At 34.9% G+C, this 25,279-nt stretch overlaps 2 protein-coding genes across 4 annotated transcripts; both read left to right on the top strand.

Moving 5' to 3' along the window:
* The first annotated feature begins 10,783 nt into the window (after positions 1-10,783).
* LOC118279127 (gamma-interferon-inducible lysosomal thiol reductase-like) lies at positions 10,784-20,706 on the top strand. 3 transcript variants are annotated; one of them, XM_050699122.1, is made up of 5 exons: positions 10,784-11,047; positions 17,007-17,086; positions 17,173-17,316; positions 19,925-20,113; positions 20,439-20,706. In XM_050699122.1, the coding sequence occupies exons 1-5, from the start codon at positions 10,975-10,977 to the stop codon at positions 20,661-20,663; spliced, it is 711 nt and encodes a 236-aa protein (XP_050555079.1). In that variant the 5' UTR covers positions 10,784-10,974; the 3' UTR covers positions 20,664-20,706. The 3 variants fall into 3 exon arrangements, with proteins under 3 accessions (XP_050555079.1, XP_050555078.1, XP_035444555.2); XM_050699121.1 differs by lacking the exons at positions 17,007-17,086; positions 17,173-17,316; positions 19,925-20,113; positions 20,439-20,706 and adding exons at positions 12,380-12,459; positions 12,545-12,688; positions 14,458-14,646; positions 14,981-15,248 and having other exon boundaries at positions 10,790-11,047; XM_035588662.2 differs by lacking the exon at positions 10,784-11,047 and adding an exon at positions 16,671-16,935.
* A 989-nt stretch (positions 20,707-21,695) lies between these two features.
* Positions 21,696-24,947, top strand: LOC118272272 (gamma-interferon-inducible lysosomal thiol reductase). Its single transcript, XM_035588673.2, has 5 exons — positions 21,696-21,860; positions 21,944-21,993; positions 22,103-22,267; positions 23,222-23,413; positions 24,644-24,947. The coding sequence occupies exons 1-5, from the start codon at positions 21,794-21,796 to the stop codon at positions 24,872-24,874; spliced, it is 705 nt and encodes a 234-aa protein (XP_035444566.2). The 5' UTR covers positions 21,696-21,793; the 3' UTR covers positions 24,875-24,947.
* The last annotated feature ends 332 nt before the right edge of the window (positions 24,948-25,279 follow it).

The following is a 25,279-nucleotide window of genomic DNA, read 5'->3' as shown; positions in this document are numbered from 1 at the left end:
TGCAGCATCAAATCACTATTCTCTCTGAATGTCATTATAAAAAAGCCATGTTTTATTCGCTAAAATATCTACATTTAATTGCAAAGTTTAAAACACCTAATAAATGTTACTTTTTATAAATTTAACGATCTGTGAAATTAAGACATTAAGATCTTGATTACAAATTTAAGTATAGTTTTAGTTGTTCAGCGCGAAATATTATCTCTGTTAATTTTTTATTGCTGCTCTTAAATTAATACTTCTTATTCCAGTATTTTGTAGTACCTAAGCCTAACTATTCGTAGTTTCATCAAATAACTGTATATCCCATAATAAAAACCTGATACATGCTATTTTTAAAAATGTCTGCTAAGCTAGAAAAAAAAACACAAATGTCACGCACCTGTGGGGAGGGAAAAGAAATAGAATGTTCCAGAAATCTCGTGTTATTTCTCTGAAATGGCAATTTAAATACTTTCTGAGCTCATGGGTAAGTGATGTGAACAAATTACGTAAATGTATGTTTAGTATTACGGGAGGGAAATTGAATCCTAGGGGACGCCACCGACGGTAGAGGTTTTTTAAAAGCAAATTGTTATGAATCTACCACACAAGCTTATGGGTAGCTCATACAAGCGAACATGTAGCTAATAATTTATGATGGAAAATGACTGTGCTAGTCGCGAGAGCTTTCAAAATAACTTTGTTATTATTTATTAAATGTTGCTTTGAATACTTTACGAGCTTTGTTTGAAGAGTGTCTGATAAAATATTAAGATTGTTTATTTTTACATGTGCCCCTTAAGTAACTGTCAGACATGAGATGATGTATGCAGCTTCAGTACAGCGAAATAAGTAAGTAATATTCTCGTCTATACTAAACTTTCGTAATCTCATTAGTACTGTATTAAACAACCACTAATTATAATTAACGCAAAAGTCGACTCTATCTACGTAGAAATAAAACCTAGCCGTCAACACTTTCAAAACTATCGACTTAAAAATGCAGATTCAGAGTTCGTAAAAAATGTTCGGTTCACCGACCTCTTTCATTTGTGCGCGTAAACATTTCCTTGTGTTAGTTACGCACACCCTTCCTTATGGGGGTGAAAATAGTCATAAAACAGAGACAATTTTTTTTTTGCTCGTTGTTGGGCGAGACGGCAGGCTGGCGAGGTGTGCTAGCCTCGGGCCTTTGATAACTCATGAAAAATTCAAGTGCTCCCGACAATATCTGCAGATACCTCTGTAGATAGGTACAAGTGCGAACTAAAGAGTTCGTGGAAAAACTTCCTACCTGCAAAATGTGCCTATCTTGATGCAAAATTTAAATGAACGAATATTTCAACTATGTAGATGTAGAGATCTCTGCTACATATACCTATATATGTAATTGTACTCCGTAATGAAAGGTTTACCGCGCAGGTTTATAATAACGCACACAATTTGAAAATTATTGTCTGCTTGTAAAGGGGAACACTAAACACCCCTCTAATAAAGTAGCATTTTACGTAATGAATTGCTCGGTGCTTTCGAAACTTTATGTTAATAACTCGGTATTTTAGAAAATTACTTGCAGGTATTACAGACGTTTATAAGCTTAGAAAACACTGATTTATCATCTAGTCATAATTTAGAACTAATTCTTCGAACGAAGTATTACATCGCTATATCATTCTACTAATAAGGTTGGCACACAAACAACCGAGTAATTTGTAAGCAAAAAGTGACCCCACAGATATCAATTACATAGTCTATGTAAATCGTATGTATGTTCACAAATTCTAACGCTGGGGGAGTATGTTTATTCCAATAAAAGTCGTACAATCTCAGCGCCCCACACAGATAGCGTAGAAATATTGCCTTCATATCTGCCACGAGCAGTAAATTGGCGAAAAAATGTTGTTGATCCCTCGTACATAATAAACTAATACATATTTCATCAACGTCTACATAGATTCTGTTGGTTGGTAGCGTATTTATTTCGCTTTCTCGAAATATAAGTGCCAACGAGGAAACGTAAACCACACTCGATGCACACTCCCACATTTCTAATAGACGAGAGGAACAAATACGTCTCGGATCCACCGGCATTCCCCAATGTAATCATTCATGCTCTGAGTATAGACTACAAGAGTATTTCTATGCAAATTGTTTCACCATGCATCGCGAATATGATTGGCGTCAAATTGACATTTATATTGAATGCAGATGGAATCATTATCCGATCTGCATCATTATTCCATCTGCATCATTATGTAAAAGTCGGTTTTATGTAGCACTAGCTTTTAAAACGTCTCTGTTCGACGAAATACTTTTCTAGGATTTACATTAGCTGTATAATAACATGCCTCCGTAAGAAAGCATATTATGTTTAATGTAGTCTATTTTCTATTTCATCACAATCACACATCGCATTAACGCCCGGGCTCTTGAATAAGAATGTTAGTCTAATCCAGAAATCCCTACTTGGCACGACATGAATGGCTTCGATACAGCGTTCTCCTTCTACGTGATCAGCATTTACACAACACCATTTACGCGAATAAAATAATTTTGAACAGTCAATTTCTCACAATAATATCTCTTCGTTTCAGTATCAATCGTTCATTCAGTTCAAGATTCTGTAGAAGTTGGTTCTAAGTGTCAGACAAATTGAAATGTATCGTCGGCACCTGAGCATCTGCACCACGGAGTACTGTAGAACCCTCGTATATTCATCACGTAGAAATTGTGTTTCCGTTTCATTATCCGGGTGCACAGTGGGCGTAAATAAGTCTGGATGTAAATCATGTCATTAGAGGCGGCTGCGATCGGCCCTCGACCCGCTTCTAATTGAAAATAAATCTCATTAGTTGAGAGGTTGGCAGAAGCGCATTTTATATTTACTCGCTCTCGTTTAATATCCCGGTGATTTGCTCTGATTTTCTATTTCGAATTCGGGTATCATTTTTGATCCGTGTCTTGGTTCGGAGAAGTTTATTTAATAAAACCATTCTCGGTGAATCAATATTTTTATGCTATTAATGCAATGTAACGCAATTTAAAACGTCTGCGGCCTAGATCGATTATTTTTATTAATTTGAAATGCGTGCCATCCATATACATTTCTATTTCGCTGTTTCTTAGAAAATATCTACGAAATATAGTAAGTGTGTTGAAACGTGACGATAATGTTAAATCATCGATAGATAAAATCGATACAAAACACACGTTACAACCATGGGAACTAGAAGCACCTACTGATCGATAAAATGTGTAAGTACTGGACACGATCCAGTAGTGTTCTGCGAAATGGTATAAATATCGCGAAGATACGTAGCAACGCCAATAGAGAAATAAAAAGATGGTGTAGTAGGTAATAGAGCTACTGAGCTACCTATTCCTGTGTGCGAAAGATAAGGGTCATAAATGAACTCCGATAGTAACGGTTGAAACAAAGGCCGGGAGCGCACTGTTTGCCCTGACTCAGATACCCCGGAGAGAATGGAATGAAATGGGGCCGAGCGAAAACTATGCTGGCACACTTTATCTCGCGAAAAGCTGCTCGTTATAAAATATTCATTATAATTGTTTGTAAACGAAGTCATAACGCCAGGTTTGTTCATTTTTTTTCTCATTTTCTCCTGTTAAATTATTACTATGTAGGTAAGAACGGCTGTAGCGTAAGAGACAAATCCAAACCCTATGTCTCCATTAAGCATTTCGAAACCAAACAATACAACCATATTTTGGTCAGCCTGGTCATAAAATCTAGGCACATACAAACTGACCAACCCTTTTAGATAGGTAGATAGTCTATTATTGTTTCGATTCATATAACAATAATGTAATACCGTATGAAATTATGAGTATAATAAGCAGTTAATCAATCCCTAACGCTTTACAAGGTTACATAGTTTATTCCGCTTTGCAGTATGAACCGCTATTGTACCTGTTTATTATTAACCTCGCGCTCGTTCCCAAACAATTGGTACTTATACTTTTTATGGATATTTGAACCCCACCAATAAAATTTCTGACCGTAATGACGATTGTAACGTGCTACGAATGTAGATTGTAATCACGTTACGCTTCCAAAATTAAGTAATTTTGCGCAAAAAACACAATATTTTCTCTGTCATGCATAAATGTATGTTCATAAAGTGCAAAAAAATGTCTACCCTTCAAGTGTGTAAAGGAAAAAATATACAAGAGGCATATTGTGCCTCCGTCAATAATTCGAAGGTAGCCGGGCGATCCATATTAATATTTAACGTGGATACGAACCCCTCCCAACGAGACATTAATGTCAGGATAGCGTGAGAACCATCACCTGCTGGAAAACTGGGTAAATGCGTGAAAATATACTCGGCTGCGTTATAATTATATTTACTTACGACTGTAATTGCTTAAGAATTGCTATTGGAGCCATTTGTCTGTAATAAGCACTTATTTTCCCGGTACGGGCGTCTGGGGGAACTCTGGGAATTGACTTTTGAATTTTGCGAATATGCTACATTACATGGAATGTGCCTAACGTTGTTAAATAATATTGGATTTGACCTGGCGGTAGGGCAAGGGCGGTTAGAAGGTTAGAAAAGTATACCTACTTAGTTGTGTTCCAGTTTTTACAATGTTCACTAGTTTGAATAGCAAAGTATTTAAAAGCCTGCAATTCAACGTAGGTAGACATTCACTTTATATTAGGTAAACGTATATCAAATCAAAAGTAAGTAGTGAAAAGTAGCAGAAAACAAACAGATGCATACAATGATACTGATATTAAAACATAAAATAAGTATTCTTATTTGACCAAATACAAATAGAATTGTTCGTACCAATCGTCTGGCAAAGGCAAATAACGAGCAATTACGATATTGTTAGTTATTTTTATTGTAAGTCTGGAGATCACTGGAAAAACGATAATGGCTGCCGTCTCTAAAATGCAGCTAAATATTGAAGTGAGTCGAGTTTCAGCGCAACAACATTCACTTCAATTTTTCATTTCAATGCAGATAAATAAACGGCGAGCGCCGACCACCTGCCTGTCGAGCTTTCCACTATGTATATTATCAATGCGCTCTTTTTCCGCATTTTTTGCCCCTTTTCATCTTAATGCGGAAATCTTTAAACCAAAATTTAAAAGTAAACCTTGTTTATCATTATACTCGTACTCTCTGCCTCGCCTTTTCATGTGTGTGTGTGTCGTTTGTATACCTAATGCTCTATGAATATAGCTATTATACAAGTCTTTAATTTTCCTCTTGCGAAAATAGGACACGAGAGAAGATTTTTAATATATTTTCCTATTAATAAAATTATCCTCTGTATTGTAAGTGTTATGGTATCTTTATTTCTAAATAAATACAAAATTAAAACAGCAGTTTTTCAAACCTCCTTCAGCAGCGAAAACAAAAGGGTTCCTTAATTTATTTAAAATGAGAATTCCTTGAAATTGAAATTGAGGTGGAAAAATACGAGTAAGTAGGTATAAGTACCGAAGTAGATGGCGATCGCCGAACGCTTCCAGCCAGGACCGAGTTTTTATTAAGTTGAACTTGTTGAATCACTGCCGCCATCCTGAATACTCGGCTTTACGGAAACCTACCGAGTTCCTAAGTAAAGTATACGGTTTAAAAAGTTGTGCCCAAGTTCCAAGCCATAGAGCATCGGCCGGGTTATTTTGAATTATGAGAGATTTATGAATCGCAAGCCATTGATTACGTAAAACTCTGAAATATTCTAAATAGCCACGGTACATTTTTCCTTTTAAGTTGTTGTATTGAGTAGGAATACTAAATATACGTCAAACAATAAATAGAAAACTTTAAATATTTATGATAAAATCTATGTAATCTATACATAGTATAAAACAAAGTCGCCCATTTTGTCTGTAGTCCCTTCGTATGCATAAAACTTTAAAACTACGCAACGGATTTTGATGCGGTTTTCACTAATAGAAAGAGTATTTTCTCCGACAGGTTTTTATATATAATTGAAATACATTGAAACTATATTAGCTGAGTTATAGCGATTTATGTCCAACAAGTCAGAAAAAAATCTAATTGAAGATTGCATTTGTGCGTGCGCCGCTTATACCGTTGGATACAAGTAAGAACAATGTATAGCAAAAACATTGGTCTTTATTAGTTCTACAAAAAAGTCCGCGATGACATATATCCAGCTTTTTTATTTAAGTCACAAAAACTACTTTTCTGTATTAAAAAAACATTTAATTCGTTGGGTGATGTTTAACTGGTGATATAACCAATAATACATATATCCTTATCATAATAAGTAAGTTCATCATCACGAGCATTTAATTTAGATTATTTTTGCAGTTTACAGTGTGTTATTTAGACATATAGTTTAGGAGATATCACGATATTAGTATTGCGGCACGGTACGTGCCGGCCGCGGCGGCGGGGGCAGCGTCCCTATAAATAATATTAAAAAGTAGGTACTACGACTTTGATCTATACATATAAGACAAAAAAAAATCTGTACATTACTTAAATATTTTTTCCAAAAACTGATAGGGGGGGGGGGGCGATCAAAGAAGAGTCACAGAAACCAAAAAACATTTTAATATTTTAAACGCGGTTAAGGGAAAGAGAAGTTATTGTGAATTGAAAATTAGTATCCAATATGTGTTGGTGCGTTGACTGTATTTGTCGAAGTAGCGGGATACACGCAAACGAAGTTGCGCGGGTCAGCTAGTGTAAGTATATAGTGCAAAGTGTGTACCGACAACAAAAGCAAAAATAACTGTTTAAATTAAATGCATGCTTAAATATGTAAATAAAACGGAAAAATAATTCGAAATGAATATTTCTCTAATCCAAGAGCTTAGTTAAAACAGCTCAGACTTTCAATTAATTGGCGTCTAGCGTTAATCTGCATTTATATGCACTCAGTGAGATGTTAAATAGTGTTATTAGCCTGTTTGTAATCAGCGCGAGGGTCTGGAGAGAAATCTCATTAAAGGCGAGGAAGCGAAGCGGGCGACGGCAGGCGGGAGCGTCGACAACCATTATACCCCTGAAAAATAGTGCGACAACTACAACGCTTGCTATTAATTGCACCTTGATTTTATCTTCGTACTTACCGTTAGTATAAAACTGTTTCTTTATTCGTTAGCAGTAGAAATTGGCTATCGAATTTTGTTGGTGTAATTATCCTATTGTGTACCTAAATAAGATGAGAAGTCCATGCTATAATCGCTACGACATTTTCCTCTGAATGTCTATGGATCACATACAGACAATAATACGTTTGTTGTTCCAGTATTAATCTATTTTAGGCAGACTCTATGTGTAAATAAAAACCTTAAACTATAAATCAAAGGTGTAATTATATAATCGGTGTGTGTAAACATACATAAAAAAACATACTGGCCGAATTGAGAACCTCCTCCTTTTTAGGGAAGTCGGTTAAATATGAGTTTACGTTACACTGAAATTAAGTTATATTTTCATACACGAATAATTCTACAGTAATTGTCATTCATCTACCCCCATACGCAGTAAAGATAAGCAAGTACACAACGAATACACATCATTATTATCCGACAAAACTAAAACCAAGTTGAAAGTTGTCGCTCCCAACAAAGTTAGGGAGTAGGTACAGTGAGTGAGTGGAGCAGCTTAAATCTTTCTATTCATCATGAACATCCCCATCTCTTTGTGTGCAGACTGTATTCATCTGTTCGCGAAACTATGTTACAATTCAATTTTCTCTAAAGTACGTTGCAAAAAGTAATATGTGAGGTGAGTTAACAAAGCCCCGACAGCTAGCCGCGATGCTATTGTGCCAGACGGCAGACTGCACTCCCGCCTGCCCTTCAGACGCTCATATGACGGCGAAACTTCTTATGCGCTCATATTTATCTAGTCTAGCAACTTCTTTCTTTTTCCTACCATGTTGGTTTTTTGTAGCATGCCATATTGAAATAAACCAATATGTATAAACTTTTCACGGCATATATTCCCACAGTTCCATGATTTACAATTTTAGTCTTCTATGAAGTTACGTTCCGTTCGCACCTCAAAGAGCCACCAGACCACCACAAATGGGGCCCAGTAGGGCTGATGGCTGACTCAGAGCTGTGGACTACTTAACGGGTTTACCGGGGCTCCGGCTCTAAGTGCATTAGTAGGAACGAGGTGGTTTTTATACAGCAACAGTGTGACACTCCCTCTCGCCTCACCCAAGGCGGGAGAAGATATTGGATGATTTTCCCCTAAAAAAAGGTGCACTCAGAATTGGTTGCAGTCACTTTTCAAACCGATCCAATTCGATATACGAAAACCGTAGCTCAAATTACTTGAGGCACAGAAATACCGAATGCACATGTCCGATCAAAATTGAAAAAAAAAAGTTTTAGCAACTTTTCCATCAGCACCAGGTGGCGTGTACTAGGGATGGGATGAAATTTCGGTTCTAGCCAACGAGATAAAATTTGTCTGTTGTGCAAACGAACAGTGGATGGCATCGTCCGTTCATCAAATAAAATGCGAACGAGAGCAGATGCCCGGTGACCCGCGCCCTGCAAACACACGGCTAATTGCAACAGAACCTCCCATCTGATAACTACGTGAAAATTTAATCCTCTCACTCACAATCTTTTTATTCTCATTAATCCTTCGTTAAGTCTGGTAAAATTGAATTTGTTTTATTTCACGTCTATTTGTTTGTGCCGTTGAAAATGATGGCACAGCGTTTTTACAATGTGTCTTTAGCAGCTTAATTTTATTATAAATATTTTTAGAATCCGTATTACAGGTTTTTATTACGAGTACTCTGCAGAATTCAGCTGCAGGGATAACGAAACTAACTTAATATATTCAGTGTTTAATCTTAAAACTGATTTCATTAATTGAGACTAAGTTGAAATTCAATTTTAAGTGGAATACAAACACTACTATAACTACTGTTGTTTATGTATGTTTTTTATCTATTAAAAAAGGAAATAAGAGAAACCATAACACGGTCATAGGCAGATGATAAGACGATAACGCGACCACTACGCCAGAAGTCCGTAGTGAACACACGTCCACAAACATGTTCTAAGATATTGGTCACGGATAATTAATTGCAATATTTTTAATTCTGTACAAAAATAGCGGCATATTCAGCGACAATTTATTGCCTACGAAGTGTTCATAAAATTACAAATGTTAACAAAATATTATCCTTGTTGTCATATAAACAAACGTTTATCAAGGAAATATGTGCACGTACATATTTCCTTGATAGACGTTTGTCGTTATCGTTAAGTATGTTACAAAATTATAATAAAACATAACTACAACTAAAATGTAGTCGATCGTTTTCTAAGCGTTATCAACTTATCATAAATTCTTATACATATGTTTTGCATTTTAGTAATTTCACTCCCGTAAATCACGTATTAAATATTCCGTGAATGAGATCTTAAATAATTGTGACGTTACATAAATGACTAGTAAAGTCGCGTTGTACAAACTTGTATTATGAGAGTAACTAGTAAACATTATATAGTTACTTAGATCGTTTTTTAAAAGGAAAAAATATGCTTTTGAAAAGTACGTGATTAGGTACAATAATGTATTTACAAATCTGCATACTAGGACAATAATGATTTTATTTTCGTATGATCTTGAATCCTAATTATCCGATTCTTATGCGCGTTGCTGAACTTGCTTGGTAATAAAATCGCAAACTTAGATATTACGTTTCTCTACTCGGAACAGAGATATTATACTTAACCATTAACTTATCACGAACATTGCGTACTTTCGTAACACTACAGGCCAAGTTATCGATTTTGGAAATCTTCATTCCTGTAATAGATAACAGAGTGATTTTAGACACTCTTTCTGATATTTTCTCTTCCTCCTTTTGAAATGAGAATTTGTACCACACTATCATTCCACAATGCAAATAAGTCTGAATTTTATTCTTAAAGAAATAAATACTATTTTCCCAAGTGTCTATTGTAACAAACAAATCAGAATCGCAACTCTTTTGTTTATTTTGTTTATCAATGTGTGCGTGTTAGGTGTGTGTCTGGTGCACTGAAACAGAATGTTCGGTCTGTTAACGGTTCGGTCAAAAATGTTTTTCCGAACACAATCCGAGGATTTAATTTGAAGTACTATGTAGTACCTATACTATGTACTATAGGTATAGGCTATAGAGTCTATTTTTGTTTGTTTTGACACTGTCTCGCTGGTTTCCGAGTTCGATGTCGGTTATTCAGTTTGTCTGACTGAGCTATTGTTTTTAATGCTTTTGTTATGTATCTTTCTTATTTTTCATAGACGTTTTGAGAAACAGTTGGACTTTTTGTGTTAATAACTTTCCCAAAGATAATAAAAACCTTTAACCTTATCCATTTTTTTATTTAAATAAAAAATAATTCCGAATTATTTTAGTTTGGAAGATTAAAAAAAACGAAGTTCATGTCATGTACGTACGAGTTCTGGTAATAAGTTCTCGTTGTTAGTTTTTGTTAGAACGTGTTATCGAAAGATTTTCACTTTTCAGTTAACGAATTCACTGTCCACTGTCCGCAAACATGTTGTAAGATATAATTAACTCCAATAAACACCCTGTCGATACAAAAAAAAAAGAAAAGTATTCAGCGGCAATTTATTGTATATGAAGTGTTCATAAAATTACAAATGTTAGCAAAATATTGCCGTTGTTGTCACATAAACAAACCTCTATCAAGAAAATATGTTTCATGTATCTTAGGTACGCTTTGTGATAACGCAAAGCTATAATAAAAATTGAACAATATACATTAAAATATTATCATAAATTCTTATACATATGTTTTGCAGTAAAAACAATGTTTTAGTTTAACATTCGTAAATCACGCATTAAATATTCTGTGAAGGAGTCTTTAAATAATTGTAACGTTACATAAATGGGTAGTGATGTCGCGTTATCGTTAGTGTTCGTCGGGTCGGCCGCTCCAAGGGGAGTTCGTAACTTCTTACTGCCTTCGTTCGCACATAAATAACAATGTTTTTATATAAAACTCATGTATTCTTGATAATAAGTTTGTCCTCAATTACAGTTAGGGCACAGGATGACGGTACGTAGAACTGAAATGTTTTAACATAGCATATTTTTGTTTCAATATTAGGGTAGTTCTTCGAAATTCGATTCTTCGACTGATTCATATGGCCAAAATTTAATTCCACTTTAAGATCTGTAACACGTGTTCATATGAAAATAGGTATACCAAATAACGTATATTCGAATGAGGGATTCGTTTTTAAAAAATAGTTTTCGAGATATCGACGTTCGAATATTTTCTGCCCAGATGAATCAGAAATTGTTACAGATGAATCTGTTGAACAATTGAAAATTGTATGTAAATGAGCTCTGTACTTATTTTAATTTCACGTTCTTTTAATTTCTTTTTAGCATACCATTTTCGAGTATATACTTTCGCACAGAGAAGTCACGAGCATTCATCATCACGCTTGCTCAGGGCGGATTAGCAATTTCAGACTCATATTCATTACATTCTTCAAAAAAAAGTTTTTAAATTGTAGCTATAACCTTTATAGCTAAGTTAATTTAAAAATAAGACTAGTGAAAAAATGTACAGAAGAATCAATAATTTATTTTATGATTCATATGCGGTTTTGACCATACGAATCAGGCACAGATGAATCAGGATTTTGCTTACAATCATGCATAACTAATCGTATATACAGACTTCATTGTTGTCATTTTCCTACACGAATGTATAACCAAAAAGCTTCACACGAAACATAGATTGAAGTTTTAAAACTGTAAAGTAAATTTTATAAAATAGGCATTGTAATCAGGATGCCATGTAAACCAAACACAGATGAATCAGATATTTACCTTATTAACACCTGGATCTAAGCCAACCAGCCTCCTAGCTTGTCCGTTGCACGCCTGGTTTCCCTCCACACAGGAAGCCAGACTCTCATTATTAATACCCGACCAAGTATGGTCATTCGCAGCTTACGCCATATTAATCAGTATTATACGCCGAACACTTCTTATTTATTTATTTATTTATTTATAATCATACTAACATAGTTATAACGAATGCCTTTTTTTTTGAAGAGGACAATTCATCTCCTTTCGATGTAATTATAATTTATATTGAAGTATCAGAGGGAAAATGCGAAATCGACTACTTTGTTCCGGAAAATGGCAAACGGACACGCCATATGAATCAGAAGAACAAGCTTTAAAAAATATATTTTGTACCTAGACTGCAATTATTTAAAAAATATTATTTGTCCTAGTAACTGATATAGCTAAACTATACTAAAAAAAATATTACATGCCGTTTTGTTAGTTGGTTTCAAAAATATTCCCATAGACATCGAAAATCTTGTCTCTGAAGAACTACCCATTATTTATCTCGTTTCTTTTCCAGAATTATTTTCGAATTTAATAGATGGCGGACTAACGCCGATGCAAAATTTGAAAGCGGACTTGTATGAAATGGAAAGTAAGGTTCGTACCTTAGACATATATTTTTAATAAGTTTTATTTTATTGTATTGTTCTTCATCGCCTATTTAATATTCTTATTGTTTTAGGAACCAGAAAAAGTTGAGATCAAATTGTTTTACGAATGCTTGTGTCCGGGTTGTAGAGTCTTTGACACGACGAGTTTAAAACCAACGGTAGAGAAACTAGCCCCGTATTTGAATCTGCGCCTTTATCCTTATGGAAATGCCGAGGTAAGATTAGTAAGAAATGTTATATTGATTTCTTAGAGAGTAAAATAAACATGTCGTTGGTTGCCCGATACAAATTGTTGTGTTATCAGACGTAGGTAAACAAATTAATCGTACTATTGACCCTTGCGCTCTAACTCTATACACAGAAACTGTATCATGAGAGTACTAGTAAACATTGCATAGTTACTTAGAAATTTCTTTAAAAGAAATAAATGTGTTTTTGAAAAGTACGTGCTTAGGTATAAGTCTCATTAGAACTTGAAACGGGATATGTGTATTATAATTATTTTTTTTGAATTTGCTATATTTCGGCTCTGTTGCAAGCGCCATGATCACGGATGAACTTAGAGTATATGCGGTATAGGAAGTATACCGAGTACAAATCTGCATTTTAGAACAATGATTTTATTTTTATATGATCTTGAACCCTAATTATCCTATTCTTATACGCGTTTGTGAATAAGATAATCCCCATATTTGAAATGTTACTTGAGGTACCTATTTAAATTTTTTTTTAAGTTTTCTTATGTCTTTCAAAGAACATTATATACCTATAAACTGTGCACGTCGATAGTGACGATTATACAATACATATAAAACGTTTTCCGTTTAAATCAAAACTTGGTTCTTCTTACCATATTGCACACTCTAAAAAAACAAGCTTTACAACTGAGGAATATGATTGAACCGTTTCAATATAAAAAATGAAGTCTCAAACCGGAATTTCTCCACTCAACCTAATTCCTATGGTCAAAACAACACGTAAAGGAGGAAATGCCTCGTTTTTGTTAGAACATGTTTTCGAACGTTTTTCACTTTTCAGTTAAAGTCAAGAACTTTGACAACTTGAAATAACTTTCTGTTTTTTTTTCCAAATAGCCGATTTCGAAACCTATTTCATAACTTTACCCTTAGTACGAGTTTGATTTACGCTGAACGAAAACGAAAAGAGACTGCTTTCGGCGCACTGATTGGTTGGTTCATATCATTCCGGCCAATCACAGCGCTGAACGGTCTCTCGTTAAACGTAAAACAAACCCGTACTAAGGGTACTGAAGACACACAGTGCAATATCTTCTAAGCGAGTTATCTCTTTCCATTTTTATAGGTGATTAAAAAAATCTTCTATAATTATATTGTTTTTTTGCAGAATTACATTCCTAAGGTAATTTTAATTCTTAGTAAGTAGTAATGATAACATTCTTGATTCTTGGTTGAGTGTTGGATCTCATTACATTAAAAATTATTTTATTTTTACTACGTAACAAAGTTTTAATTTCTAGTATCTACTTATTGCTGCAGAAGCCCCATACTAAAATACGTAGCTAGTCTAATAATGGTTTCCGTTTTGTCCAAACTATTGATATAACATATAGACAAATGCTAATTCAAAGTTCCATGTCATCTTTTTGGTTCCAAAGAGCAAATTGTTACAATAATTTATTGTTTAATTAATTGTAACATTTTGAATTGACCACGCGAATGAGAACAGTCAGTAATCATCATCAGCCCAGGCAGCGTCGATTCCAGATCTACAAAATGGAATTCTTGAGGCTATTGAGGTCACACTCGGTTATGAAAAAATTAATGAAAATGATATTGTCCTGTAAACGTGGTCGTGTCACTGATGTTATTTTCCACTATTAAAGCCCTACAACAACCGATCATCTATATTAAATAATAACACTTCTTATTGGAAAACCCTATACTTTCTATAAAGTATAAAGATAGGCTATATAACGCTAATTATTTTCGCATTTGTTTTACAGACTATAGAAATCCGTAATGGTGTTTATCAATTCAAATGCCAGCATGGTCCGAAGGAGTGCTACGGTAACAAGTTGCATGCCTGTGTTATCGACTACATGAGCAACAACACTGAGGCTGTGTTCTTCAACTCCTGTCTGATGGACTCTGCGAGGAAGAACAATGGATCTGATGACGAAGCTGCTGATGAGGTATGATAGAACAATGTAATTGAAAACTTAACTCTAGTTATCTACAATATGGAGATCACTCATATGATTTAAATGAAACTACAAGTAGTACTCCTCCACAGAAGCACAATATGTACAACTAAAAATTTCCACAATAACGGAAAATCAAGTATTAAATTCTATTTGAACAGCCCCATATACTTTGACCACAGAAGAGCTGTAATGTTGTAGGTTGTCTAGGAATGGTTACGAACACGCGGCCCGGGTTATAATGCCGTATTCGTAGAGAATAATGCACATTTTGATAACAAATTCAAAGAATTGTAGCTATCACTAAACTAAAATTTATTTGCAGTGCGGAAGAATTTTGGGCATATACCCTGGTCAGATCAAATATTGCGCGAAACACGACAGAGGAATGCTCTTACTCAAACACTATGGAGATGAAAGCAAGAAGGCGGGCTTCAAGTATGTCCCCTACATCCTCATCAATGGTGTAGAAAACGACGGGAGTAAATTCATGAAAGACGTGTGCGCAGCTTTCAAAAACCCACCCGCAGCGTGCGCGCAGGCATTTTAACGTAGTATTTAAAAGATTAAATGTTTCTCAAATATTTGCACAATTTTGTGTTTTATTTCGATTAGTAGTATACCTTGTGTAACCTCTTTCTAAAATTCTCTCTCCTCACATAAAACCGACGTGAAACAACGCTTGCGTTGTGTCAGTCAGGTTACCGGAGGCCCAATTACCCCCTTCCTAATCGCTGATACCCCAACAACACTTAAATCCCTAACGCCCAAAAGGCCGGCAACGCCCTCTGGTGTTTTGGGTGTCCATGGGCGGCGGCCATTGCATACCATCAGGTGATCCGTCTGCTAATTTACCGCCTTAATCCATAAAAAAAATGATTGGGAATCTAAAAATATACAAAAAATTTTCTTTGTTGAGCTACATACATACAATGCAGAACTACATATGATCTTGAATCCTAATTATCCGATTCTTATGCGCGTTGCTGAACTTGCTTGGTAATAAACTCGTAAACTTAGATAATACGTTTCTCTACCCGGAACAGATACTTATCCATTAACTTATCACGAACATTGCTTACTTTCGTGACACTACAGGCTAAGTTATCGATTTTCGGAATCTTCAGTCCAGTAATAACAGGATGATTTTAGACTCTCTTTCGAATATTTTCTCTTCCTCCTCTTGAAATGAGACTTTGTACCACACAACGCAAATAAGTCATCTCACTAAATTAAATTTTATTCTTAAAGAAATAAATACTATTTTCCCAAGTATCTATTGTAACAAACAAATCAGAATCGCAACTCTTTTGTTTATTTTGTTTATCAATGTGTGCGTGTTAGGTGTGTGTGTCTGGTGCACTGAAACAGAATGTTCGGTCTGTTAACGGTTCGGTCAAAAATGTTTTTCCGAACACAATCCGAGGATTTAATTTGAAGTACTATGTAGTACCTATACTATGTACTATAGGTATAGGCTATAGAGTCTATTTTTGTTTGTTTTGACACTGTCTCGCTGGTTTCCGAGTTCGATGTTGGTTATTCAGTTTGTCTGACTGAGCTATTGTTTTTAATGCTTTTGTTATGTATCTTTCTTTTATTTCATAGACGTTCTGGGAAACAGAATTTTTGTGTTAATAACTTTCCCAAAATCTATTTTTTTATTTAAATAAATAATAATGTGTCACTTTTCAGTTAACGAATTCACTGTCCACTATCCGCAAGATATTGGTCACGGATAATTAACTTTAATAAACACCCTGTCGATACAAAAAAAAAAGAAAAGTATTCAAGTTTATTGTCTACAAAGTGTTCATAAAATTACAAATGTTAGCAAAATATTACCGTTGTTGTCACATAAACAAACCTTTATCAAGAAAATATGTTTCATGAATCTTAGGTACGGTTTTGTGATAACACAAAACTATAATAAAAATCGAATAAAATACATTAAATAAAATAAAGTCGATCGTTTTCTAAGCGTTATCAACTTATCATAAATTCTTATACATATGTTTTGCAGTAAAAACAATGTTTTAGTTTAACATTCGTAAATCACGCATTAAATATTCTGTGAAGGAGTCTTTAAATAATTGTAACGTTACATAAATGGGTAGTGATGTCGCGTTATCGTTAGTGTTCGTCGGGTCGGCCGCTCCAAGGGGAGTTCGTAACTTCTTACTGCCTTCGTTCGCACATAAATAACAATGTTTTTATATAAAACTCATGTATTCTTGATAATAAGTTTGTCCTCAATTACAGTTAGGGCACAGGATGACGGTACGTAGAATTGAAATGTTTTATCATACCATATTTTTGCTTTAATATTATTTATCTCGTTTCCTTTCCAGAATTATTTTCAAATTTAATAGATGGAGGACTAACGCCGATGCAAAATTTGAAAGCGGACTTGTATGAAATGGAAAATAAGGTTCGTACCTTAGACATATATTTTTTAATAAGGTTTATTTCATTTTATTGTTAGCCATTGCCTATTTAATATTCATATTGTTTTAGGAACCAGAAAAGGTTGAGATCAAATTATTCTACGAATGCTTGTGTCCCGACTGTAGAGTCTTTGACACGACGAGTTTAAAACCAACGGTGGAGAAACTAGCCCCGTATTTGAATCTGCGACTTTATCCTTATGGAAATGCCGAGGTAAGATTAGTAAGAAATGTTATATTGATTTCTTAGAGAGTAAAACAAATATGTCGTTGGTTGACCGATACAAATTGTTGTGTTATCAGACGTAGGTAAACAAATTAATCGTACTATTGACCCTTGCGCTCTAACTCTATACACAGAAACTTGTATCATGAGAGTACTAGTAAACATTGCATAGTTACTTAGAAATTTCTATAAAAGAAAAAAATGTATTTTTGAAAAGTACGTGACTAAGTATGTCTCATTAGAACTTCAAACGGGATATTTACCATGTTTATTAATTTAGTTTGTGATATTTCGGCACTATAGCAAGCGCCATGATCACGGATGAACTAGAGTACTTATATGCGGTATAGTAATAAGTCTACCGAGTACAAATCTGCATTTTAGAACAATGATTTTATTTTTATATATGATCTAGAATCCTAATTATCCTATTCTTATATGCGTTTGTGAACTTGCTGAGTAACATGCATACAGTATACGGGGAGTATATTTGAAAGATTTTACATACGGTACCTATTTACTGTACCTATTTAAAATTTCTTAAAAAATATCTTATATCTTTCAAAGAACGTTATAAACTGTACACGTCGATAGTGACGTTTATACGACACATATTCAAAGTTTTCCATTTAAATCAAAACTTGGTTCTGTTTACCATATTGCACACTCCAAAAAACAAGCTTTACAACTGAGGAATATGATTGAACCGTTTCAATATAAAAAATGAAGTCTCAAACCGGAATTTCTCCACTCAACCTAATTCCTATGGTCAAAACAACACGTAAAGGAGGAAATGCCTCGCATTCTTTATCTCTTCGTACTGCATGCTGAGGTATTTACACCGGTTTAGTTTGCAAATAAAAAGTCTGGGAAAGCTTTACATAACTATGAGGAATTGATAGCACCGTCCACGTGGGTCAACCTTTCTTTTTTTTCTTTGTAAAACGTTCTGGGAAACCGTTGGACTTTTTGTGACATGAAACAATAATACTTACTAGTGGTCGCCTAGTGGTTGAAATTCAACCATATACGATTTAATTTACAATACCACTTAACATACGTTCAAGGATAATTTTTATTTAACTCAAACAAACTCTTTGATAAAACTCTATCCATATGAGACGTCACTATCATCGCAATGTCTATTGATTTTGACGTTTTGTCATATACGATCAGATACTATGCATGTGTGTGTAATGTTTTATTTATTGATTTAATTTACTTTATAAGCATTATTTTTTAAAAATATTAGCGTTCTGCACTTCTCCTACACATAAACTATAAGTGTACCAAATTTTATGCCCCTACGTCCGCGCAATTTTCGTAAAAAGCGGTCCAAAGTTTTTGCATCACGTATTAATATATAGATTTGTGTTCCTAAAATTTCTAAAAATTTAAATACCTTTTTTGAGGGGGGAGAATCATCCAATGCCTTCTCCCGCCTTGGGTGAGGCGGGAGGGAGTGTCAGACTCTTACTGACTAAAAACCACCCCGTTCCTTCTCCTGCTTTTGAGCCGGAGCCCCGGTAACCTTTTACGTTGTCCGCAGCTCCGGAAATTCTAAATAAGTACCTTAAAGTTCGACCATAAATAGCGGGTCTTCAATTTTGGTTAAATATCTTGAGTATCGTGTAATATCACATTCGTTTTGTAGCTAGGTATTGTATATCGATATGAAACAATGTATTTTTATTTTATTTCGAAATATTAAAGAAAAACGAAGTTCATGTCACGTAGTTACGAGTTCTTGTAATAAGTTTTTGTTAGAACATGTTTTCGAACGTTTTTCACTTTTCAGTTAAAGTCAAGAACTTTGACAGCTAGAAATAACTTTCTATTTTTTTCCAAATAGCCGATTTCGAAAATATTTGGTATCTATTCTTCTAAGCGAGTTATCTCTTTCCATTTTTATAGGTGATTTAAAAAATCTTCTAAAATTATATTTTTTATTTTTTGCAGAATTACATACCTAAGGTAATTTTAATTCTTAGTAAGTAGTAATAACATTCTTGATTCTTGGTTGAGTGTTAGATCTCATTACATTAAAAATTATTTTCTTTTTACTATGTAGCAAAAGTTTTAATATCTGGTATTTACTTATTGCTGCAGAAGCCCTATACTAAAATATGTGGTAGTCTAATCATGGTTTCCGTATTGTCCAAACTATTGATATAACATATAGACAAATGCTTATTAAATGTTTCATGTCATCTTTTAACAGATTTGGTTCCAAAGAACAAAATGTTACATTAATTTATTGTTTAATTATTTGTAACATTTTGAATTGCCCACGCGAATGAGAACAGTCAGTAAACGTCATCAGCCCAGGCAGCGTCTATTCAAGACCTCCAAGATGCAATTCTTGAGGCTATTGAGGCCATAGGGCAGTCACACTCGGTTATGAAAAAATTAATGAAAATGATATTATCCTGTAAGCGCGGTCTTCTCTGTCGTTTGCCTGATATTATTTTACACTATTAACAATGTACCACATCCGATCATCTATGTATATTAAACCTCTTATTGGAATACCCTGTACTTTCTATAAAGTATATATAGCCTTATATAGCGCTAATTATTTACCAATTTTTTACAGACTATAGAGATCCGTAATGGTGTTTATCAATTCAAATGCCAGCATGGTCCGAAGGAGTGCTACGGTAACAAGTTGCATGCCTGTGTCATCGACTACATGAGCAACAACACTGAGGCTGTGTTCTTCAACTCCTGCCTAATGGACTCTGCGAGGAAGAACAATGGATCTGATGACGAAGCCGCTGATGAGGTATGATAGAATAATGTAGTTGAAAACTTAACTCTAGTTATCAACAGTATGGAGATCATCAATATGATTTAAATGAAACTACCAGTAGTACTCGACCACAGAAGCACAATGCAACTAAATATTTCAACAAAAACAGAAAATCAAGTATTAAATTCTGTGTAAAAAGCTCCATATACCTTGACCACAGAAGAGCTGTAATGTTGTAGGTTGTCTAGGAATGGTTACGAACACGCGGCCCGGGTTATAATGCTGTATTTGTAGAGAATAATGCACAACAAATTCAAAGAATTGCAGCCACCACTAAAATCTCATAATTTATTTGCAGTGCGGAAGAATCTTGGGCATATACCCTGGTCAGATCAAATATTGTGCGAAACACGACAGAGGAATGCTCTTACTCAAACACTATGGAGATGAAAGCAAGAAGGCCGGCTTCAAGTATGTCCCCTACATCCTCATCAATGGTGTAGAAAACAATGGAAGTAAATTCATGAAAGACGTGTGCGCAGCTTTCAAAAACCCACCCGCAGCGTGTGCGCAGGCATTTTAACGTAGTATTTAAAAGATTAAATGTTTCTCAATTATTTGCACAATTTTGTGTTTTATTTCAATTAGTAATATACATACCTTGTGTAATCTCTTCCTAAAGATTCTCTTCCTCACAGAAAACCGACGTGAAACAACGTTGTGTGAGTCAGGTTACCGAAGACCCAATTTACCCCCTTTACAATCACTGATTCCCCAACAACACTTACATAAATCCCTAACGCCTAAAAGGCCGGCAACGCACTCTGGTGTTTCAGGTCTCCGTGGAGGTGGCGACCATTGCTTATCATCAGGTGACCCGTCTGCTAATTTACTGGCTTATTCCATAAAAAGAAGATTGGGAATCTAAGAATATACAAAAAATTACCTATTTTGAGCTACATACAATGCAGAACTTACTGTAGGTCGTGTAGATGTTTTGAAAGAAAACAATCACCTGTCTCCTGCGACCGCCGAATGTGTGACAACAACAGTTTAAGAATTTGAACTAAAACCTTGAACTACATTAAAGACGTACTTAAATATTACAATGAACATAGTTTGTGAAAGCAGCTATTGTGTGCCTAGTGAATCCATTGTTTGACACAATGCAGGCTTTAGATAAATCAAACTGTTCTCCAACTTCTTCTTTTTTTTTTGATAACATGTTAATTGAACCGTAATTTCTAACGAAGAATCAGTAATCAGTCACATTTCATTGATGCCAGTTGAACTTGCAATATCGGTGTTAAAAATCCAGTCAATGTCAAAGTCATGGGCATGTAGTCACGTCAGTTATATCTTGCACCCTAATTTTTGTGTATCTCACGGAGCTTAACAGTTTGATTACGATACAAACCAGCATTTATCTATTTAAACTGAAAGGTTAAGACAATAATGAACCCCGCTAATTGCAACAATCGGGCGCGATAATATCAAAACTCGAATACAACGAATTCACGATATGAGGGCAAAGACACTTATTAATTAAACCGAACATAAATATTGCCGTAAGTAGGCAAGTATAAGATGATAAAAATTTATCGTCACAACATTTATCACTGGTCATAGGCTACTGGGCTGATACGACAAACGTTTTGTCACCAACTCATCTTTTTTCCTCCTAGAGCCTCAGTCGTGGCCCAACTGTGCACAATGAATTATCTCAAGATAGTGTGCTTGCAATTATTTATCGGACTTGCAATTTGTGAGCCGTATATAGGTAAGCAAACCTCTGTGTTGAATTCAGTGTGCCTGTTTTATGAAAGACCTGCATAATAATATGTATAATAAAAATATTTTTAGGATATCCAGATAGAACAAACAGCCTAGATAACCAAAATGGAACAATAACAGTGAGTAACTGCACACTCATACAATAATGACAACAATTAGTTTGAAACATATCGCTAGTATTCATTGCAATGTGAAGACAATGCAGTGTTGTTCATTTGTTCGTTTCAGGATACTACAGACGTGACCACAATCAAAGAAAAAGTGCAAATCAAAGTGTATTATGAGAGTTTGTGTCCGTTCAGTGCTCAGTTCTTCGTGTCACAGCTGAAGCCTACAATGGAGAGGCTAGGCCCACATTTAGACATACATTTAATACCCTACGGACACGCCAAGGTATATGAAATTTCAGTATCATTATGGTTAATGTAATATTTTTAATTTATATGAAACACGCTTTGTTGCCTAGGCATTACTTCGCACGAAATATAAACATTAAGTATTTGTCGCTCAGAAACGAACTGTTCATTTCTATTGTTTGTAACCTACATTACGGCCAGAAGTAGATTGTAGCCTTTTCATAGCATTGCTCCAATTATTTAAACTTTTGATTGTTTCATGTAATCTGTTTTGAAATGTACTGGAACTTATCGACATTCGGTTTAGTTTAGTTTGTGTGCAATGTTCAATTGCAGTATCACAGTTTTTAAATCTAACTCCGTACATGCATCTCTTAGTTTATGTACTAATAAAACTTCGTTAACGTCCTAAGTTGGACGTTTTCTGAAAGTGTAATTACCTCTAGAATTGATTTAATGCGGTATCTAGTAAATGTAAGATTAAAGTTAACTGAAGTCGGTTTTAAAATATTACTTCCTGGCGTCTTTAACTGGAATGCTTTGGCGCCTACACTTAATCATGCGCCTAGTTATGTTGTACGAATATAATACACGTGTAAAACCAGTTGTGCACTAGGAAAATGACTGTAAACGTTTTTAAATTACACTTAAAAACATAATATACTTGTATTACGAGTCATGAGGTGTCCTCTTCACGCACGGTGCCGCGCGGTTGTAGCGGAGACAAATTGCTTAACGTTCATAATAGGCACTTCTGTCGTTTAAATCCTGCTATAGTCAATCTGCAGCAACTAGACTAAAGACTGGCATTACGCAGTACTTATGTCTTAAGACGATATTTTAAAATTTGTTTTGTTGCTTTGGCTAAGTAGGACAACAAAATCTCGTGTAAAGGAGACATTATAATATTGCTCTACTTGTGTCTATTGACTATTCTAAGATCTCTCTCTTCCACTTCAAGAAATTGTCTATATTCCTCATACACTTTCAGACTCGTCGTGTGAAGAGTGCATATAAGTTTACTTGTCAGCACGGGGTACCAGAATGTTTCGGCAACACGGTGCAAGCTTGCGCTATTGATGTCCTTCGGAATATCACGCGAGCAGTCTCCTTCAACGCCTGCATCTTACAGAACACTTCGTACCGGAGCGGATATCAATACTTCATTACTGTATTCCATTGGGTATGTATCCGAGAAACTAAGACTTTACATATTTAGTGAATCGTTGAAAGTTCATCTATTAGTGAAGGATAATTTTAATAGTCTGTACGATAGAAAAATGCTTAAGGTGAAGTATTACCTTTGTTGGCACCTTATTTCAGTATTTAATTTGCCAAATGGCTTTGACGATGCAAATGCCCTTCACAATATTTTTCATGTCCTAAATCAAAACTTTCCATTTTGAATTAGGTATTTCCAAGAACAAAACAAACAAAACTCAAAATAGAAACAAGCTAACAATACCCATTCGAAAGCTTGAAGCAAATACATTAACATAATAACACCTTTTTACAAATACACACTGACTATTCAAGTCCCTTCGAACAGGACATGCAAGAACATGATATAATTGACAGTACAAAGAGTAGACCTAAAATAAGCTGAGACCAGTTCTGCCTAGTTAAATATAATTCTCACAAAACAGGTAAATCAGATAATGACGTGTACCCTGAGTTGTTTCTGTCAAGTCAGAACAACTAGTAAATAGGTACTGCCATAAAAGACTAGCAGGCAGGTTCCAGTTTAAACACTAGTGTTACTAGCACCGAGCACCGACTTATGCCATACAGAGCTTCGCGAGCGCGTGTTTACCTTTGTGTTGGTTTTTCTATAAGATGAGAGCATTGCTTTTAGAAACCTTAGACTGCACTAACACAAAACAAGTATGAGGAATTACACTAATGTTCCACTTAGTTTACTATTTTAAACGTTTAATATAATGAGAAAAAAAGCTAATGAACAGATACCTAAATATAGAAAATATCAATTAATGTCAAAAAATCTATTTACAACTTCCTTATTTGCCGGACGAAAACCACTTAATTCTGAAATATTTTAAACGACGCGACGACGCTGCTGTAGCGCGTGATGGGGCATATCGTGACGGGGAAAATATTTATATACGTTTTAAATCATACACGTAAAATAACATTAAGACATTTTGACTAACGATCACTGTATAAACAATTGTTGTAAACAAACATTAAACAATTGTTACAAACAAAACAACAAATCAATGGTATTACTGACCTGCTGGTTAATGAGACACTTGCCTATGTTTTGATTTTGTTACCGTTGTTAAAAATGTTACCAAAGAAAACTTGCCGATATTCGGCTGTGTACAAAAAATTGCCATTTCTCAACAACAAAAACACTACTTATAATAAAACTCATATAAAATTTCCTTTTCAGTGCGGCTCCCAGCACAACGTAGATATTCAAACAATATGGAGGTGTGTACACAGCGACCACGGCTCTATACTTGTGAAGAGATATGGGGACGAGACACACGCCCTGGCTCCATCCTTCGTCCCATTCGTGACGATAGATGACTCCACGCAATACCAGGATGCTGCCTTAACCAACTTGTACAGCACAGTCTGCAAACTCCTCAGGCCAACGCCAAGAGAATGCCCGCTTTAATTAGATGTAGACTTTATTTATTTTTCTAGTTAGACTACAGATGTATATACTATTATATGAATGACTAGTTGAAGTGATTTAAATTGTACTTAACATTCCATGAGCTTGCCAACTTGCCAAGTTCAACAGTCGCTCTTCGACGAGTGTAATGAAATAGCTGCAACCTACAGACCCATGTGAATATGGGGAGGTATATAAGCTGTAAGTTGTCTAACTTTTAATTAAATAGTCAGTAGTCACCCATAGAACTAAACCTAGCTATACGCAAGAACACAACACGTCGTAATAAACAGATATTTGCTAAAATGACTAAACAATTTTAGGTAGAACCTAAACGAAATTTTGAAAACTATTAAAAGCAAACTATTTCAGTAAACAAAGCGAACGTTTCCAAAGTTGTGTAGT

Source organism: Spodoptera frugiperda, chromosome 15, assembly GCF_023101765.2.
Source record: "Spodoptera frugiperda isolate SF20-4 chromosome 15, AGI-APGP_CSIRO_Sfru_2.0, whole genome shotgun sequence".
Classification (NCBI taxonomy): domain Eukaryota; kingdom Metazoa; phylum Arthropoda; class Insecta; order Lepidoptera; family Noctuidae; genus Spodoptera; species Spodoptera frugiperda.
The sequence above is the reverse complement of the archived record's forward strand: the minus strand, read 5'-3'. Positions and strand labels throughout refer to the sequence as shown.

What these genes read in the sequence shown, in the direction of transcription:
- LOC118279127 (XM_050699122.1), top strand. Translation starts at nt 10,975, where the DNA reads ATGTTTTTATATAAAACTCATGTATTCTTGATAATAAGTTTGTCCTCA. An exon ending in AGTTAGGGCACAGGATGACG is followed by an intron (nt 11,048 to 17,006) that starts GTACGTAGAACT and finishes TTTCCTTTCCAG; the next exon opens with AATTATTTTCAAATTTAATA. An exon ending in ATCCTTATGGAAATGCCGAG is followed by an intron (nt 17,317 to 19,924) that starts GTAAGATTAGTA and finishes AATTTTTTACAG; the next exon opens with ACTATAGAGATCCGTAATGG.
- LOC118272272 (XM_035588673.2), top strand. Translation starts at nt 21,794, where the DNA reads ATGAATTATCTCAAGATAGTGTGCTTGCAATTATTTATCGGACTTGCA. An exon ending in TACCCTACGGACACGCCAAG is followed by an intron (nt 22,268 to 23,221) that starts GTATATGAAATT and finishes ATACACTTTCAG; the next exon opens with ACTCGTCGTGTGAAGAGTGC. An exon ending in TCATTACTGTATTCCATTGG is followed by an intron (nt 23,414 to 24,643) that starts GTATGTATCCGA and finishes TTTCCTTTTCAG; the next exon opens with TGCGGCTCCCAGCACAACGT.